General features: G+C 39.0%; 1 protein-coding gene and 1 pseudogene across 1 annotated transcript in view; one reads left to right on the forward strand and one right to left on the reverse strand.

Moving 5' to 3' along the window:
* LOC107712984 (myelin expression factor 2) overlaps window positions 1-7,253 on the reverse strand; it is a 17,838-nt gene extending 10,585 nt beyond the window's left edge. Inside the window, exons 1-5 of the mRNA XM_016518393.1 lie at window positions 7,166-7,253; window positions 6,584-6,591; window positions 5,313-5,406; window positions 3,585-3,803; window positions 574-727 (exon numbers count right to left, since the gene is read on the reverse strand). Of these exons, the coding sequence (XP_016373879.1) occupies window positions 574-727; window positions 3,585-3,803; window positions 5,313-5,406; window positions 6,584-6,591; window positions 7,166-7,231 (541 nt within the window). The 5' untranslated portion in view covers window positions 7,232-7,253. The remainder of the gene's footprint in view (window positions 1-573; window positions 728-3,584; window positions 3,804-5,312; window positions 5,407-6,583; window positions 6,592-7,165) is intronic.
* Window positions 7,254-12,896: 5,643 nt separating this feature from the next.
* Window positions 12,897-19,300, forward strand: part of LOC107713165 (solute carrier family 12 member 1-like) — a 37,708-nt pseudogene continuing 31,304 nt past the window's right edge.

The following is a 19,300-nucleotide window of genomic DNA, read 5'->3' on the forward strand; positions in this document are numbered from 1 at the left end:
CTTTCTGTCCGTGTGCACTCAGAGAACTGTGTATATGAAGTTTAAACTCATATGGTTTAAAATGCATGATTTCTGCGCGATAAACATGATAATCAGAACCAAAACAATGTTTTTAGCAGGTCCGAGCTGTAATGGTGCAGCTCTATTCTGGAAAAGGGGGCGGGGAGCAGCAGCTCATTTGCATTTAAAGAGACAAGCCCGAAAAACAGCGTGTTTCTGCTTCCACTCAAAATAGGCATTTTCAAAATGATATAATAAATGATCTGTGGAGTATTTTGAGCTGAAACTTCACAGACACATTCTGGGGATGCCAGAGACTTATATTACATATTGTAAAAAGAGGCATAATATGTCTCCTTTAATGTTTTGTGAATAATCAACAGGGTGATCTGTATTAATGAAAATGTTTACTCTTTTCACCTGTAGTGTCTTGCCTTAATTTGACTGAACTTTATTTTTAATCAGTACTTTTCTCTATTAAACCTTTCCCAGTGAAAGTCACGTCAACAAACACATAAATAAAAGTAATTAATTTTGACTTTCATCATCTCTAGGTTGAGGTCCAGAGGATACAGATGGCTTGTACGGTCTCCAGCGGCTGCTCGAAGGTGACCGTCCCCATCCCTCGACTCTTCCCGTCTTGGTCTTCTTTCACATCGGCCCTCCTCACCGTCCCAGCCATACTGAACACCTCCTTCAGCTTCTTCCAGCCCACCTTAACGTCCAGCTGCAGCCAAAACACACACATGTGAACAGTGTTGGGGAAAGTTACTTTTAAAAGTAATGCACTACAATATTGCGTTACTCCCTAAATCTGATTACGTAACTCGCGTTACTTGTAATGCATTACCCCCAACACTGTGTGTGAATCATAAGGTAAAGATGAAGCATAATGAACGTGTGCTGAAGATGACAGCATATCATATTGATGACTGACTCTATCAGGGTTTCTGAAGGCTTTATGAAGGTAAATTTAAGACTTTTTAAAACCTTTTTCGAAACCAAGCAAGAAACTAATAAATAAATTTAAGGAAATAAACTGAATGGATTACAATATGCCAATATGTTCTCTAAATGTAAATCTCTTGTATTAGCTACACTTCACAGCTTGAAAATATAGCTTCTAATAGGTTGCCATTACTTCTTCATTTTACGAAAAAAAATATGAATATCTCTGCTCCAAACCACTAAAATATGGAAGTAACGTTTACTGTACCTTCTGATCACACTGCAAAAAACTGCTGTTCTTCCGCAGTATTTTTGTCTTGTTATCCAGTACAAATGTATAAAGATTCTTACATCATGATCCATTAACTGGAGAAACACAAGGACATTAAATAAGAAATCTTGTTTTCTGGAAAAACTGATCAAAATTAAGTGAGTTTATGATTAAAACAAGAACAAATACCTGCCAAAAAGCACAGAAAAATCAACAAGTCAAACAGAAAATTAATTTTTATTCCCCACTGACAGATATTTGTTCTTGTTTTAAACATAAACTTGATTAATTTTGTTCAATTTCTCAGAAAACAAGACTTCATGTTCATTTTGCATCTCCAGTAAATGTATCTTGATTTAAGGATGTTTAGATATTTGAACTGGAAAACAAGACAAACATACTGAGGAAGAGATTTGATTTATGCAGTGCATGCAACATTTAATGCCACGACATTCTGCTCTGATTTAAGAGCTTTTAGTAGAGATGCACCGAAATGAAAATTCTTGGCCGAAGCCGAACTAAATGAAACACTGGGCCGAAGGCCGAATACCGAACATGTCTTGCGTTTCAAAGAAAAAATCAATTACAAAACAACAATTAAAAAATATTTACTTAACACTGAACATTTTTTAACATTCTAGCAGACATTATACCAACATTATATTACTGTACAAATAAATGCAGCCTTGCTGAGCAGAAGAGACTTCTTTTAAAACATTAGAAAATATTACAGATCCCAATCTGAACACTATGTGTGAAAGTTAAAATAAATGTATTAATAGAGCTGTTGTTTTATTTTGGCGGAAACCCGCAGGAAGATCTCAGTGCTTCTTTTTGTGGACAACAGCAGATTTATAAATGAGTCTCATTACGAATTTGGGAAGATGTTTGTCGCACGTATGGCATTGCATCTACATGCCTTGTAGAAATTCATAAAAAGGGTTTTTATGAACCCTAACCCTAATTTTAACAAAATTCGAATTTTCGTCGAATTTAAAATAAAAATCGACATTCGAATGCAAAAACGTTGAATTCGAATTTTAGGTGTGCGTCAGGCAGCCTTATCAACCAAACGAGATACAATGACGATGTAAGTGTCGTTGCATTTTAATGTTTTTGTTAGTCTATCCAGTTGAAGCCACTAGATGCGGCGCTGCTACGTTGTTCATTCTAAATATTGCGGAAAAAGAGAAAATCAATGCGGGGGAAGATGCTGTTTACATCAAAACTGAAACCAAGCCGTTCACACAGAACACATATTTATCGCATTTTCTAGAGGGACATCTATCACCGCTGCACTCGCGTCTCGCACAAGAGCCGCATGTTTAGAAAGCCATGTAAAAATAATGCAAGTTCAACTTTTATAAAACACGTCTCGAGACTTTATGGCGGTTTTTCCCCATCCATCCCACTGCATCTCATGTTTTAAATAAATGAAGAAAGTACTCTTTGTGATTGGTTTTCGGTCCTTTGTATTAAACTATACATACATACATGATGCTGTTTTGTTTCTAATTGTTTAAGCAATGTAAGTGTCGTTGCATTTTAATGTTTTTGTTAGTCTATCCAGTTGAAGCCACTAGATGCGGCGCTGCTACGTTGTTCATTCTAAATATTGCGGAAAAAGAGAAAATCAATGCGGGGGAAGATGCTGTTTACATCAAAACTGAAACCAAGCCGTTCACACAGAACACATATTTATCGCATTTTCTAGAGGGACATCTATCACCGCTGCACTCGCGTCTCGCACAAGAGCCGCATGTTTAGAAAGCCATGTAAAAATAATGCAAGTTCAACTTTTATAAAACACGTCTCGAGACTTTATGGCGGTTTTTCCCCATCCATCCCACTGCATCTAATGTTTTAAATAAATGAAGAAAGTACTCTTTGTGATTGGTTTTCGGTCCTTTGTATTAAACTATACATACATACATGATGCTGTTTTGTTTCTAATTGTTTAAGCAAATTAATTAATTATATATGGTTTATAAACATTTAAACATTATGCACTTTTTTCAAAGATAGTCGTGTTATTTTATTATGCTTTGAAGGAACGTGCATTAGTAATAGTTTGCTCAATGCGCCCTCTTGTGGCCTCGAGAGAGAAGACAAATGCTTGTTTCCCCCCTAACTGAAATTATGCCTTTTAAATTCAAATATAATTTGAATATTTGAGTACAAAATTCGAATTTAGTTTGTTAGACATTTTGACAGCCCTAGTGTTCGGCTGAATAATTTCGGTTGCCAAACATTCGGTGCATCTCTGCCTTTTCGGCCTTATTTTGTAAATGTAAGACTTTTCAAGGCCAGCATAAACCCTGCTCTATCAGTCAATAATGAACCGCAGAGACACGTTCAGACTCACGTTGGCCACGAACACGGTGCTGCCGAGCCGTCCGGCCTGCAGCGCGCTGATGATCTCTGGAGGGATGTTGGGGTTGTTGGCGATGGAGGGAGGGATGTTTATCCCGGCTGGAGCTGCGTCTTGCCCTCGGCCCGCTCCGTACATCCGGCCCGATCTCTGCAGGACGCGCCGCGCATGCTCTCCGTCCGGATCCTGAAACAGACCCGCGTCAGGAACCGTCTGCACAAACACACACATGGGCGTATCCATCCTGAAATATCGATCCTGATGCGAGTATCTAAAGCAGTGGTCACCAACCCGTCAATCGCGATCGACTGGTAGATCTTTATCACTGTCCCAGTAGATCCTGAAAGTAACAGTAAAATAAGTACAAAGATGCATTACATCTCTCCATTCTTTGTACTGTATTTTTCTGTTATTTTCAGGAGCTACTGGGACAGTGCTTAAGAAAAAAACTTTTTCTACTTTGTTTTAAATCCTGAAATTATACAATCGAATTCAAATCAAAAACAACTGTTCGTGCAAAGTGTGTAGCATCTTTGTTTGTATCGTGATGTGTACAATATGCATTGAATTGGACGAATAACCTATGTTAGCGAATACTTGTACGACAGACGCAAATGCTGCAAGACAGAACCAATCAATCACAGAGAGACCGTGCATTCAAACAGGGCTGCGCTTCTGAAGAAAGCATTGATGTTTTTGGGAACGGCAGCCCAGAACAATGCTTAGCAGAGGACAGAAAAAACGTCTGTGTGTTTGAGTTATTTCACAATAAACAGATTGAAATTGTAGCCTGCATAGTTTGTGCAATTACAATTATTTAAACTGAACGTTAAAAGTTCTTATTGATCATGTTCTAGTTAGGGCTGGACGATATGGCCAAAATTGATATCACGATATATTTCTTAATTTCGGTCGATACGATATATCTGTAATGTTAATATAAACCATACACTGTCAGAATAAAAAGGTTGTATTTTATGCGTGCAACAGCCTGTCCCTAATGAAACCATGAACCATTATTTACTAAAGTGACTGTAGGTTAACTCTAGTATTTGTAGATTTCCATGGTTACATATATTAACCACGTGTTAAAAAAATATAACCTAATTAGTTGCAATTAAGGCGTATTGAATGTTAAAATGCATTTCAAGTATAGTATATATTTATTTAATGCCATGTCAGCATCAAAGGCTATTTTCATGGCAAAAACAATTAAAAAAATACAAGTATAACAAATACAATAAAAACCAGCAAACAAACAAACACACACAAGTTAAATCACACAAGATTTTTTTACATTAAAATTAGGGCTGGGCGATATAGCTAAACAACTTTATCAACGATATAATGTTTCATATCGTTCGGTATCGATAATTATTGACATTTTTTATAACTTTTTTTAAAACAAAAAGCAATAGAAAAAAGTGTTTAAATTTAACCACTGTATTTATAATTAACAATATATTGAGACAAGCAACAAATATTTGAAACATTTTTTCAATCGATATCGAAGAAGGTGTACCGTCGATAAATATCGATACCGTTTTATCGCCCAGGCCTAATTAAAATGCATTTCAAAAATAAATATAAGTGGGTATCATTACCCATTTTACTCTTAGTAATTTAATAATTTATTACATTTCATAATTTAAAGATCAGTTTAGAAGTATCGTATCGTATCGTATCAGTATCCCAACAGAACAGGCAGAATGCTGTGTTCACCTCCTTAATGTTCAGCGGCCGTCCGTTCAGATCGTGTTTGCTCATGACCTCGATGGCTTTCTTCACGAACTCTTCATCTCTGAACTCAACCACACTGAAAGAACACACACCAGTCAACAGTAAATCTGTGCTGCTTTTAATAGAAAGCAACTTAAGTAGCTTTATTTTTCACTTCAGTACTTTTTTTAACGCTTGGAAAAATATAAACAATAATAGTTTCTACATAAATACTTGTTACTGCCACCACATAACTGAAGAAATATTGTTTTCATTTATTTATATTTACTTAGGTTTTAAATATTGCTTTATTTAAATTAATATTTTAATTTTTTTGATTCTTGGAAAAAATATAAATAATGATTTCTTGCTGCTTATGAAACATTTAAGTGCCTTTATTTGACAACTGATTACTTTTTTTTTTTTTAATGTTAGGGAAAAAGTAATAATAATAAATATTATTATTATTATTATTATCATCTGTACTTATACTTGACACTGCGGTCAAGACAACAACATTCCATTGTTTTAATTTATTCATATATACTTTATTTAAATAAATATTTAAAATAGTTTATTAATTTTTTCCCATTGCTTGAATATATATAAATAACAAACATAAATAATTTATTATTGCTTATAAAAAATTAAGACATTTTATTTCACAGTTGATTACCTTTCAAATGAAAAATATTAATAATAATTATTATTATTATTATTTGTACTTGAATACAACATTGCATTGTTTTAATTTATTCATATTTACTTGTATATTTGTATAAATGAATATTTAAAATAGTTGATTCCTTTTTTCAGTGCTTGGAAAATATAAATAATAATAATTTCTTACTGTATATTTTTAATGGTTGGAAAATATATAAATAATGAACATTTCTACATGAACACTTGACATTTCTGACTCTCGAAGAAATACTTGAAGGCAATATTCCATTGCATTGCACTGATTTAATTCATATTTACTTTACATAAATATTACTTTATTATTAATACATTTTCATGACCATTATTTATATATTTTTTCCAAGCATTGAAAGCGTAATACCTTAATACTGTAAAGTTGATTACTTTTGGAATAATCTAAATCATAATTTCTTATAACACAATTTAAGTATCTTTATTTCACAACTGATGACCTTTTTAAATGTTTGGAAAAATTTAAATCATTTTTACTTGAATCCTTGATACAAGTGACAGTGAAAACATGCTCAGTTTTTGCTGTATAAATGAATCAGGTTTAAGCATCTCGTTCTTACCCGCAGCCCTGCAGGAGCGCATCCCAGAAGAACGAGGACGAGACGAGAGAACGACAAGAAAGAACCTCATCAGAATCACTTCAGCACAAAGAGAAACAGCTGACTGATTGATCATTAGTGCCTCAGAGAGATCGATTACAGCACATGACTCTAAGACTTTGACGAGCTGTTTGGAGCTTTTCATTTGGCTACAGTGAGATGGAAAGCAAATGAACTCTGGGCAAATTAAGCTGGATCTTGTTGTTACGGGACGGAGAGAACAGACAGATAGATGGATGGATGAAGGGGTTTAAGGAAAGACACCTGACAGAGACATGACTCTCGTAGGTCGGTTAAATCCAAATCAAAAACACCTAAGCATTCATCAGATGTGAGAGAGACAGATGGACCCCAGCCAAACGGGTCACCACCCATTTAAAAGACATCCGAATAATCATCTTAATAGGCGTTTTCTGTAACGCTCCACATCAACACACCGTCCCGAGGACAAAGCTACGACAGTATATCAGCTCTACCGGCCCTGAGCACATGAGAGAGATGCTGCGGAGGCCTTGCAAACCTCACAGAGTCACCAACACTTACCCTTGACTTTCCTTCTCCATCCTTAAAGAGTTCCACGGATGTAACCTCACCAACTACATGAGACATACAAAGGGAAAATACAAATGAACTCTGGGCAAATTAAGCTGGATCTTGTTGTTACGGGACGGAGAGAACAGACAGATAGATGGATGGATGAAGGGGTTTAAGGAAAGACACCTGACAGAGACATGACTCTCGTAGGTCGGTTAAATTTATTTTAAAAGTCAGTGGGTAATTATGATAATACTGTGCAATAAACTACGAGTTTAGATTTCATGATGCCAATAAAGTATACCAGATTTAAAAAAAAAACATTAAAGGAGGGACCTGAATCATATTTAAAGAGCAGAAGTCGTAGAAAATGTTTAGAAACCACATAAAAACTGTCTGACTCCACCCTAGCAGACATCTACAAACTCTGACACCACCAGAGCTCGGTAGATTACTTACAAATTGTAATCCGTTACTGATTACAAATTACACGACAGAAATTATAGTTTATAATCTATTGGATTACACATATTAGGTGATGTATTCTGACTGCTAGATTACTTTTGACCCAATATATGTTCTATTCTTTGTCAACGCATGAGACTTTCCAAATGTATAAAAGTAGAATTTTAGAAAGAAAAATTTAAGAGAGAGAGAAAAAAAGAATTAAGGCAAATCAAATTATGAAAAATACTGCCATTGTGTAATAGCCTAATATGTCATCTATTAACTGTAATCCGATTATGATGACATTTTAAAATGTAATATAATCTAATTACAAATACTCAATCGTAATCCAGATTACATGTAACTAGTTACTACCCAGCACTGGACTCCACCCACTACTCCCTAGCAACCCCCCTAGCAACCACCCTTGCGCAGCACTCATGCTCATCATAACATAAAGAACTTGTATTTTGATATTGAATTGGTGGCACGTTGGGTTAAAGGCGTCGCTGTGCCTTTAAAAGCATGCTGAGCCGCATCAGTTATGCTGGAGCATCATGCATAAAGCATAATGACGCTTTAAGCACAATGTCTAATTGAGTTACATGCTGATGAAACCATGAAACTGATGCACTAGCCCACCTAATCCACAGCAACGTCTCGAGGCAGAACAGCCTGCTGGGAACGTCACATTTCAGGGGAAGCCAAAGAAACAAGAACAGGTGAGCGCAAGAGTACATGCATGAGAACAAAATTAGAGTCAAACCAGCTGAGACTAACAAGTGGTTGCCAAGCTGAGGAGCAGAGAGAGAGAGAGAGAGAGAGTCAGTGTGTGTGTGTGTTTGCAGGGACACTCAGAGCAGCTCAGAAAGCGCAGGCGACAGCAGGGCTGTGAAAGCATTCAGTCGCAGGTGTCTCTCACTCCCCCATCAGCCTCTTTTATCAGCAGCAGTCAAGCCGAGCTTGTGGAGCTCCTGCTGGCTGTGCGCAGGGCTCGACCAGCTCTTCTGCAGTGATGAGGGGTACGACAGCAAGCGCAGGAATAGCGGATTGACCGCCTACAACAGCTCTGACAGAATGAGGCCAAAATGAAGGTGAGATGCATTTTGATTTCAGCTCAGATGCAACAGGTCCTGGTGTCGTCCGCTGCATGCGCTGACTCAAGTGCACACTCCGATTAAAGATGTCGCCTATGTGCTGTGATCTCTGACTCGGCAAAAGTGATCGCTCCTGAGACTCCTCTAGTACAAATGTTTGCTGCAGGGAGTGCATTTGTCTTCGCTTTACTGCAACTCTGTGCTGCTGAGAAATCTTATCACCTACCGGCGCATGCTGATGGTTACTAATAAAGAGTCAAGGGCTGCATGCACAAACCGCAAGGCTTCATCTTTCATCCCACCTGTTTACCTGAAGATAAAAGCGAGTGCATTTGCATTAATGACTCGCCATGATGGCTCTCTATTATTAGAACTTTTCAGTAATCATCCTCATTATTTTACCTTTAGAAATTCAAACAAAACATCAAAAGAATGCAATTCAATGGAGAAGAAGACTCCCTTCGTGATTCGATTCCCCGTGCATTCATTCGCTGTGTCCTGCGTTCACACCTATGCTGTCTGTTGCATAACACTGGCCATATTTTAATGCACATCACCGATTAAAGACTCCAGGCAAGTTTGCATGCTCCACAGAGTGTACATCTATTCAAAATGTTTGTCCCGTTATTCTCGTGCATGCTAATTCTGCAGTGATTTAATGAAGTGCTTGTTGTCTGATTGATTCCATAGAGCATCTCCTACCTTCACAGGCGTCCATCTATCCACGCTGATCGCCAACCTACCGACGCATGCAGGATGACGGGGCTCGCCTGGGAACATGTGTAGCGTTCACTATAACCACAGCCTAACTGCCATGAGCGGGAGTGACATCATGGCCTATTCTCTGAGTCTGGAGCAGAAGACGGCGTTTGCGTTCGTTGGGATGTTGCTGGTGTTTCTCGGGCTGTTGATCGTCAGGTGTTTCCGGATCCTGCTGGACCCCTACAGTAGCATGCCATCATCCAGCTGGGGCGACGGACTGGAGGGCCTGGAAAAAGGGACGTTTGAATATGCTCTTACCTGAGACCACGTTCCCAAAGACACCAGACCCCCAGTCCATGGCTTCATTCTAGAGCCCCCTGAATCATATAAAGCCTTTGCACCGTATGGGGGCATGCACACAGGATGCATTCGAGATGCAACTTGGGACTATTTTTAACTTGATACACCTTCTTAGAAATAGGTTTGGTGATGCAATGGCCAAAGACAGTCTATTTGATGCATGCACATACCGATAGGGTTGCAAAGGGGTGGAACATTTCTGAAACTTTCCAGAAACTCTGGAAGCTTTCCGGGATTTTTTGGAAACCGTTGGGGATTTTCAGAAACTTTTGGAAAGTTTTACAGAAATGTTCCACCCCTTTGCAATCCTATACACTGGTCAACAACATAGCAGCAATGGATCACAAGAACGAGTCCCGTGTGAACGCCCCCAAAGGGTTTCGAGAATTCATCCAAACGACACACACTGTGAAGCATGGCCTGCTGTTACAACATCAAACTAAGAAAGACGTCGATTTTTGGAATATGATGTCACACCATTTAGCCACTGGGCATCTCAGGGAAGAGTAGAGAAAGACTTGAACTAAAAGAAACAAGATGGCACACGTGCAAGACAATGCTAGGATGTAAACAGGGTAATTTGGCCCTTTCATTCATGATGTCCGTCTAGCTTCCACCCCGTTTAGTAATGAAGTATGAGGACTGCATGCTTGCAATGCACCAGGCAAACATTCACATACCTGATTACGTTTCCGGCCTAGCTCTCCTGTTTACCGTCGTCTGGGTTCTTGAGGCCAATCTGACTAAAATAACCTGCTGTTTTTTGAGAAGTATGAAGCTGTGAAGTCTTAACATCTCTGTAGACCTGTGTCTGTTTTTCTAGCAAATATTAGCAATCAGTTTCTCTTCACTTACTGCCTATGAAAACATCTGCACACAAACTGCAGAGACTCTGCAGGACATTGAGAGTGAAGAGTTTTGAATGTCACGTCTGAAATTGTGACACATCCTGCCACCTCCGTGTTTGTTTGAGTGACAGAGGAAGGGTGTGTCACCATGACAACAGCAGAAAGATGCGAGCTGGATGCGAGTGATGCACCAATGAAAGCGTAGCTTATCTTCAGTGTTCTAGTGCTGTGAATCTGCCTTACTGGATTTCTGTGCCTTCATTTAGCGACGGTAGCGTATCTCTCACAGGACGATCTGTGTTTGTGTGCATCCGTGTGTGTGTGTGTGTGGTGGGTTCATGTGATGATGAAGATGATGAAGACCACTGTGACCACTTTGTGTTTCTCTGATGCTGAGGAGGGCAGAACGTCCCTCGCCGCGATGGTCTGTGTTCATCTGCTGGAATAAAACAGATGTGGACGTTTTCCTCGTGCTGCCTGTTCCTTTCCTACAACATCAAAATTCATTCTATTTACTTTCCAAATTCATGTTGCACGTCTTACTGATTAATCAGTGCATGCATTCATTGTTTTGCAGTGATGCATCAATCATTTTATGCTGATTAACATTTAAAGTAAAGGTTACAGCAATAACATCAAATAAGGACTAGCTGAAAAATAGATGAACAATGCATCACCTTTGGGATGCTCTGGTCGTTCCTCCTCAAAAGTGTGTCGCTAGCGTTTCAAAATCCACTTTTGCAAACACTGCAAAATCCACTGCAATCTCGCATTCAGATCTGCATTCACACCCCCACTTTTTTTCCCAGTTGCACTCATAAAGGCATTTTAATATGCAAGTAAAATGATTGTAAATGCTCTTTTATATGGTCTGTAAAGCAAACATCAATCAGTAGTTTGTGGCTCTTTCTCAGAAAGCAAACAGCACATCTGACGTGTCAAACTTTCACAGTAAACCGGACTACACATGCTGCAGGATTTAAGTCTGGATTCAGTCAATATCAGTGCGAGACGCATCCGCATCATTCTCAGCCTGAATGAGATGGTCTGTAACCATAGTGACCGCTTTATGCCGGTGTCTGTGTCCATAGTAACTGACCACTGGCTGTGTCTGTAACCATAGCAATGGCTGCTTATAATCATATAGATGGGTGACTGCTTCCAGACAGTTGGCTAAAAACAGCGACTCCTTTGGGACACACACACACACACAAATGGAGAAGCGCTGCGCCTCAGCACGAACCAAACTGATAACATTATGTCTTTTTACCGGAGGCGCGCTGGGGGATTCGTGAAGGGCAGAAAAAGCAAAACACTCAATTGATGTCGACTGTGAGGGAGTCAAACCTGATTAGCATCACATAATCGGCCTGAGAATCACATCCCGAAAGTGGCGCGGCTCAAGGTCAGAGGTCAAGTGGCCACGCCCACATCACCTCCAGCCAATCAGAGGAGCGACGGAGAACAACATCACTCTCGTTCGAGCGAAACCTTTCCAAGGTCAGCCGGACGGCTTTCAAAACATTATACAACTCAAGAGTTATGGGTAATAAGGGAGTATTTTAGTAACGTGTCAGAAGCGCCCAGAGCAAGTTCCCATTATTGCTGGCTTTACATTAACCCCATCAACAGAGAAACACTTCACATGACCAGGCATCACACCTCATACACGTCTGCGTCATAAAACGATGAAATCTTTACAAGAATCTTGCTATTTCTCATGATAATTTGATGTTATAAAAGGACTTTGGACTTGCTTGGTTTGCAGATTCCCTGTGTGTCAATTGAATCTACGCACCCAGAAAATACTACACAAACTGGCACAGGACTTGTTTGTATGATTTGCTGTTATACGTAATAAACTAAAATCTCCTCCATCTGAACACTCGCTCTTTAGACACAAAATAACAGCATCCACATCCATTCAACGTTCAGCCTGACAATCAAAACTCATAAAACCAGGCAAAACCCAAAGCATCTCCAATATCCATGATTGTAGCCTCTCAGGGTCTTTATATGCTGTTAATTTTTAAGCACTTCAACGGCGTCACCTTTGATGGAGCGAGAACATATTTACCCCCATCAGGACCAATGAGCTTCCACCTGTTCAACGGCTATATAAAGTGACACATAAACACATCAGCTAAACTCACAGTGGTCTGATTCTCAAGCATCTGATGATCCACTTGTGGCCCAAAGAAAGAGACCTGGTCTGGAAGCTCAGAAGAGCTCAATCTATTGTACTCTTTGACTCAGTTCACTCCCAAAACCCACTGAAGCCTTCTGATGGAGAACCCCGGGTTCGAGAGATCTAAAGACGACCCTCCACAGTACGAGGAGACGTCTTTCTGCAGAAACGGGTTCAATAACGGGGAACGGCGAGCCGTGCGGCCGTCTGTGGCCAGTGCTTTTGGACACAACACCCTGGACCGGGTGCCAAACGTTGACTTTTATCGTAATACGGCGAGCATCAGCGGACACAGAGCCGTCAGGCCTTCCCTACAGGAGCTGCACGATGTTTTCCAGAAGGTGAGTCACACGTTAAATTGTGCATTTTGCAAGTATGCATTATGAGGCGATCCGTCCTTCCCATGCACCACAACATACGTGATATTTTAATAACATAACTCAAACACATGATTCATGACTCAGTGTTTAGACCACAGGCAGTTTGTTGAGCTGATTTTAGGCTAATTGCTGAAGTGGGTGTCGTAACGGTGGCCCGGTGGTGACCCGACGCAGCCAAAGATCAATAACCAACCTAATGAGAAAGCCTGAGAGAGAAGCATGAGTAACGATCTTCAGCGGCTAATGCATTGATCTGCTGGCCATAAACAGGGTAATTAATGCAAACAAGGGCTGAAAAGTTTGCGCTGATCCAGAAAGCATGCATGCACGCAGTCCTGAATGTATCCAATCCATTTGTTCAAATTTTCTATTGCAAGAAAGAAACGAGGAAAACGAAAACTGCCAAGTCACTCTTTAAATGATCTTCTCTGGGCATCCAAAGCATCCAAGTCTTTTGAGTCACTGCGTAAATCACTCCTAGACAACAACACAGAACTTATTCACAACTACAGAAAAAATATGCATTTATGCATATGAGATATTTTGGTAGTTGCCGCGTAACTTGTCCATTGACTTCAAGCAACATCAAAATGCATATATTTGCATATGAGAAAATGTATATTTTAACCACCATTTGTAATTTTCACTTTTTTAATCACCTTTTTTTAAATGGTGACCAATACATTTATAATATAAATGTAACATAATAAACCTTACATGTTCAGCTCATTCATAAGGAGCCCATACATGGCATAAAGGAAAAAAATGATATATATACAGTATATATATTAGTGCTATTAAACGATTAATCGCGATTAATCGCATCCAAAATACAAGTTTTTGTTTACATAATATATGTGTGTGTACTGTTTATATTTATTATGTATATATAAATACACTCACATACAGTATATATTTAGAAAATATTTCCATGTATATACATTTATATTCTTATATTATATATAAATATATTCAATATATAAACAAAATATTTTTCTTAAATATATACATGCATGTGTTTGTATTTATATATACATAATAAATACACACAGCACACATATATTATGTAAACAAAAACTTTTATTTTGGATGCGATTAATCGCGATTAATCGTTTGACAGCACTTATAAATATATATATATATTCGCTATTTACTAACTAATTTCCTAATTATATTTAATTTGTGACCACGATTTACTAATTTGTTCTCTCATAGTAAATCAAATTAGTACAATGTGGCCACGACCTATTAAAACAAAGTTTGCAGTTTTAGATGGAGATTGGTTTGTTATCTACCCAAAAGGGTTTAATTTTAACTTCCATATTTATGGTCAGAATGGAGGCCTTGATATTCCCAGAAAGGTCGAGGACAGAGAAGGAGCGGATACCTCGACGCTGGGCGATGTGGAGTCCATCATCCCGCTGGATGATAAGGGAGCCGGAGGTATAGTGAAATTTGGATGGATCAAAGGAGTTCTGGTGAGTTATTTGACATCAGCACTTTTCTAGCACGTTTAATATGCGCTCTGCTGCAGTTTGACCGTGTGGTGTGTTTGCAGGTGAGATGCATGCTGAATATCTGGGGTGTCATGCTGTTCATACGGCTGTCGTGGGTGTTCGGACAAGCGGGAATAGGTGAGATGTTCATCCTGTGACCTTCATAAACCTTCCCTGAACACACAGCAGGTGCTCATTTACATTCAGCACAGAAAACTGAAGTCTCCATATGTGCGCACACACAATCTGATCCCAGCTGAGCGCAGACAAACCCACAAAATAAAGCATCCAAAAGGTTGTTTTTTTTTTGCAGCGATGCCGTAGAAGAAGCATTTTTTGTTCCCCAAGAAACATTTAAGTAAAAAGTTCTTAAAAGAACCAATTTTTTTAGTGCGAAGAACATTTTAATAATCAGAAGAACCTTTTTCCACTATGAAGAAACTTATAAGGTTCCATGGGTGTTGAACTAGTAAGGCCGATAAAGAACCTTTATTTTTAAGAGCGAGGAAGATTTATGCTCAGACATCTGGAGACTTCATAGAGTTCTCTTTGAAGATTGAAAAAGTTTGGTTCCAAAACGCTATAAATCCATTTTGATTAATTTGAGTAAAATTACGGAGCGTGGAATGGTGCGCTGTGATTGGTTGAGCGGATATATATCACATTCTGCAGAGAAGGGAGATTGGCGTTTGTCGCGGTTTTTGAAAAAAATGAGAAAACATGCGGATATCGCATTTTGCGTAAAATTAAAAATGGACTTTTCAATACCGACCAGATACAATACCGATTTTGGCGGAAACTAAATTTTAAAAAAAAAAGACGTTTATAGCGTTTTGGAAACAAACTCTTCAAATAGAAACAGACACAAATGAGTGAACTGTTGACACACAGTAAGTGTATGAAGCTAAAAAATTAACATGAAGGGCAGCTTAGAGACTCTTTTCATACTAGACATAAAGAAAGCACTCAGAACGCCCCAAATTCATGAGTTTTTCAAAGGCAAACACTACATACATTGACTTCAAAAACATTTAGTTTGATCTTGGAACAATTTTCTGAGAAATCTTGGAGTTTATATTTCTGATTGCAGACCTCTTGTCACATCCAAGTACATTTAAGCATTTTCTAAAACCAATTTCAAAAAAAAAAAAAGGAATAATTGAAATTGACTCAGTATTGTTTTACAATACAAATGTCTCTTTGGATAAAAGCATCTGCTAAATGACTAAACGTAAATGTAAGTTGTTATTTATTAAAATGGCTCATCTGATGTATTCAGGTTCATATTGAATCATGCAGATCTGTCCGTGTTACGGTGTGTTTCAGGATTGGGGATAGTGGTTGTGTTGTTGAGCGTTGTGGTGACCAGCGTCACCTGTCTGTCCATGTCAGCTATATGTACCAACGGTGTGGTACGAGGAGGTAAAGCACACTTTACATGAGTATAGCAACTAGATCAGGTCTTCATCTGAGCTCACGGAGTGTGTTTGTGCTCTAGGTGGAGCATATTATCTGATTTCCCGCACTTTGGGACCTGAATTCGGCAGCTCCATCGGTCTGATATTTGCGTTCGCCAATGCCGTGGCCGTGTATGTCGTGGGGTTTGCTGAAACTGTGGTGGAGCTTCTCAAGGTACAGACCCAGAAACATTATAAAACCAGCCTGGAAATCCAGCTGCTTCTAAATACGTCTATCTGCTCTGTTCAGGAAAGCAATGCTCTGATAGTGGATCCAGTGAATGACATCAGGATCATCGGCTGTATAACAGTGGTTCTGCTGATGGGCATCACTGTGGCGGGAATGGAGTGGGAGGCCAAGGTAAGAACAGGAGCATGCTGGGATTGAGTTTGTAGGCATGGCAGCAGATTGAGAACCTTGTCTCTCTCTATAGGCTCAGGTAGCTCTGTTGGTGATTCCCTCCACACAGGACAAGCGTTCCAAAGGCTTCTTTAACTATCAAGGTGAGACCGAGGAGCGTTACTCGAGAAACGCTGAAAATAAACATGCGCTCTTAAAAATAAAGGTGCTTAAAACACAGCGATGTCATAGAAGAACCATTTTTGGTTCCACAAAGAACCATCTCTTTCTTACCCTTTTATAATCTGAAGAACCTTCTTTCGCCACAAAGAAGCTTTAGTGAAACAGAAAGGTTCTTCAGATGTTAAAGGTTCTTTATGCAACCATTTAGACTAAAAAGATTCTTCTATGGCATCGTGAAGCACCTTTATTTCTAAGAGTGTACTTTCCCATCTGAGGCCCAAAAAAGCATCAGGACCATGAATGACCCCCATATTTCGATTGGCGCTTTTCAATGTCTGATTCTCGAAATTCTAAAAGAAATCCTAAATGTGTGTTTAAAGCCTTAGGGGTCGTTCACGCAGAACTGCACTGCACTTGCACTGATTTTCCATTGTTTTTCTGTGTAACCATGTGCTATACAGATGTGTCGGACTGTTGCGCTTATGTCTTGCATCTTTTGCAGGGTTTCACGCATGACGCGGTGTTCTAAAAATGTGGCGTTCAAGTTAAAAGAAGTTCAATTTCTTCAAAAAGTGTAGACCTTGCATTTGCTTTCATTCCACTACCCAGGCCTAGTATTTTTAAATGCAAAAATGCAACAGTTGTTTGTTGTTACAAATCCTACACAAAAACACAACGTTTTGGAGCTTGATGAGACTAACAGAACAAAAACCGTCAGAGAGACGTTTGTTTGAACACTCAATTTAAAAGTATGTGCAATAACGGTATCGTTTTCAAAAACCCGTTTTCAAACGTTTGTATTTTCAGGCCTCCAAAACGCCATTGTCGTGTAACTGAACGGCCAAAATGCATAAAAAGTTTTGCATTTTCAGTTTAAAACTGAGAATTTTTTCTAAGAAAATACATTAGGCATTTTAGAAATAAATACTAAAAAGACGGTTAATGCTTAATTTTTGTTTTTAAATAATAATAATAAAAAAAATCTAATTAAGTACAATTAGATACTTTTATTTTATATAGCCTATTAAACCATGGCAATGATGACTGATGACATGAACATTGGCGGATATTCATTAAGTCAGTATCAGTAAATGAAATGAAACACATCTTCCGAAATCCTGCCGTGTCGAACACATCTCATCTCGGTCTAAAACAGAATCCATCGCGAAGGAAAACTTTCTCCCGGACTTCCGAGATGGAGAAACGTTCTTCTCTGTTTTTGCCATCTTCTTCCCGGCAGCCACCGGGATTCTGGCTGGAGCCAATATCTCTGGAGATCTGAGAGTAAGAGCGAGTGTCTGGCACATTTCTAATCTGAAATGACTGCGCAGTTTCAGCAGTTTCACACAGGAACGCCTCTGGTTTTTCAGGACCCTCAGGCAGCTCTTCCCAAAGGAACGCTGCTGGCCATCTTCATCACTGGAGTTACGTACCTGGGCATCGCGCTGGTTGTTTGTGAGTCTTGAACACACACTTGAAACTACTCTAGTCTCAGTCTGGATGTCTAACAGAAAGACTGCGCTGATTCTCTGCAGCTGTGACGGTTGTTCGAGACGCGACCGGGAACCGCAACGACACTATCCAACCGGGTTTGAGCTGCAACTTCTCCTCGGCCTGTGATCTGGGCTACGACTTCTCAATCTGCCAAAGCACCAAATGCAACTACGGCCTCATGAACAACTTCCAGGTGGGAGTCTTGAACATACATGACCTGACATACTGTGCATGGCTGAAACTCATGAAAATGATGGTTAAAGTTGTTTTTGTCAGTGTTGGGGGTAATGCATTACAAGCAGAGCTGCGTAGATTACTTACAAATTATAATCTGTCACTGATTCCAAATTACAATCCATTACTAGTGTTAATTTTGTCAGCTATTTTCATTTTAGTCTTAGTTTAAGTCCCGGGCTTTATGTCCTTGTTAGTTTTTATCATATTTAGTCAACCTTATCCTATTTAGTTTTGGTCAAGTTTTAGTCGACTAAAAGTCTCAACATTTTAGTCAATGAAAACTTGACATTTTAGCAATAAGATTACTATTACAGAATGTGGACACATAGGCCTATGGTGTATTTTACCTCATCTAGTGTACTGATTTATTATAGGCTTTTTATTATATGAATCAACACCAAAGACTTATGCAATCTCTATTATGAAAACAGCTCAAACAAACGAAAACATAACAGTGAAATTCCTAGTAATTCCACTAATTCCATAATTGCAATAGTCTATTTCTCTATTAAAACAACAGCGGCTGAGTAAGTGTATTTACTCAGCGATCACAATCGCAAACAGTACAGTCGAGATCTCATGACAGAACACAGACCGGCTGAATAAAGCTTTCATTTAGATCACTAAACTCCAGCTTGTTTGTTTTTCAGATCATCTGGTGATCATCGCATGGTTGCCAGATTGCTTAAAATAAGCAGAACACACCGGGCAGGAAATGTATCAATGTAACAGCGAAGCTCTGATTCTGGGATTAGAACTCTTGATATCTGGCAACCGCACTCATGAACGCTCGCGTAGTAGAGGCGTGTAGAGCAGTCTGCAATAACATCTTATCTCCTCTTTTGACGAAAATAAAGAGGTTTTTGGTAAAGTTTTTATCTTTTTGAATACATTTTAGTCTCGTCTTATTTCGTC

Source organism: Sinocyclocheilus rhinocerous, unplaced genomic scaffold, assembly GCF_001515625.1.
Source record: "Sinocyclocheilus rhinocerous isolate Xijiao unplaced genomic scaffold, SAMN03320098_v1.1 scaffold1093, whole genome shotgun sequence".
Classification (NCBI taxonomy): Eukaryota; Metazoa; Chordata; class Actinopteri; order Cypriniformes; family Cyprinidae; genus Sinocyclocheilus; species Sinocyclocheilus rhinocerous.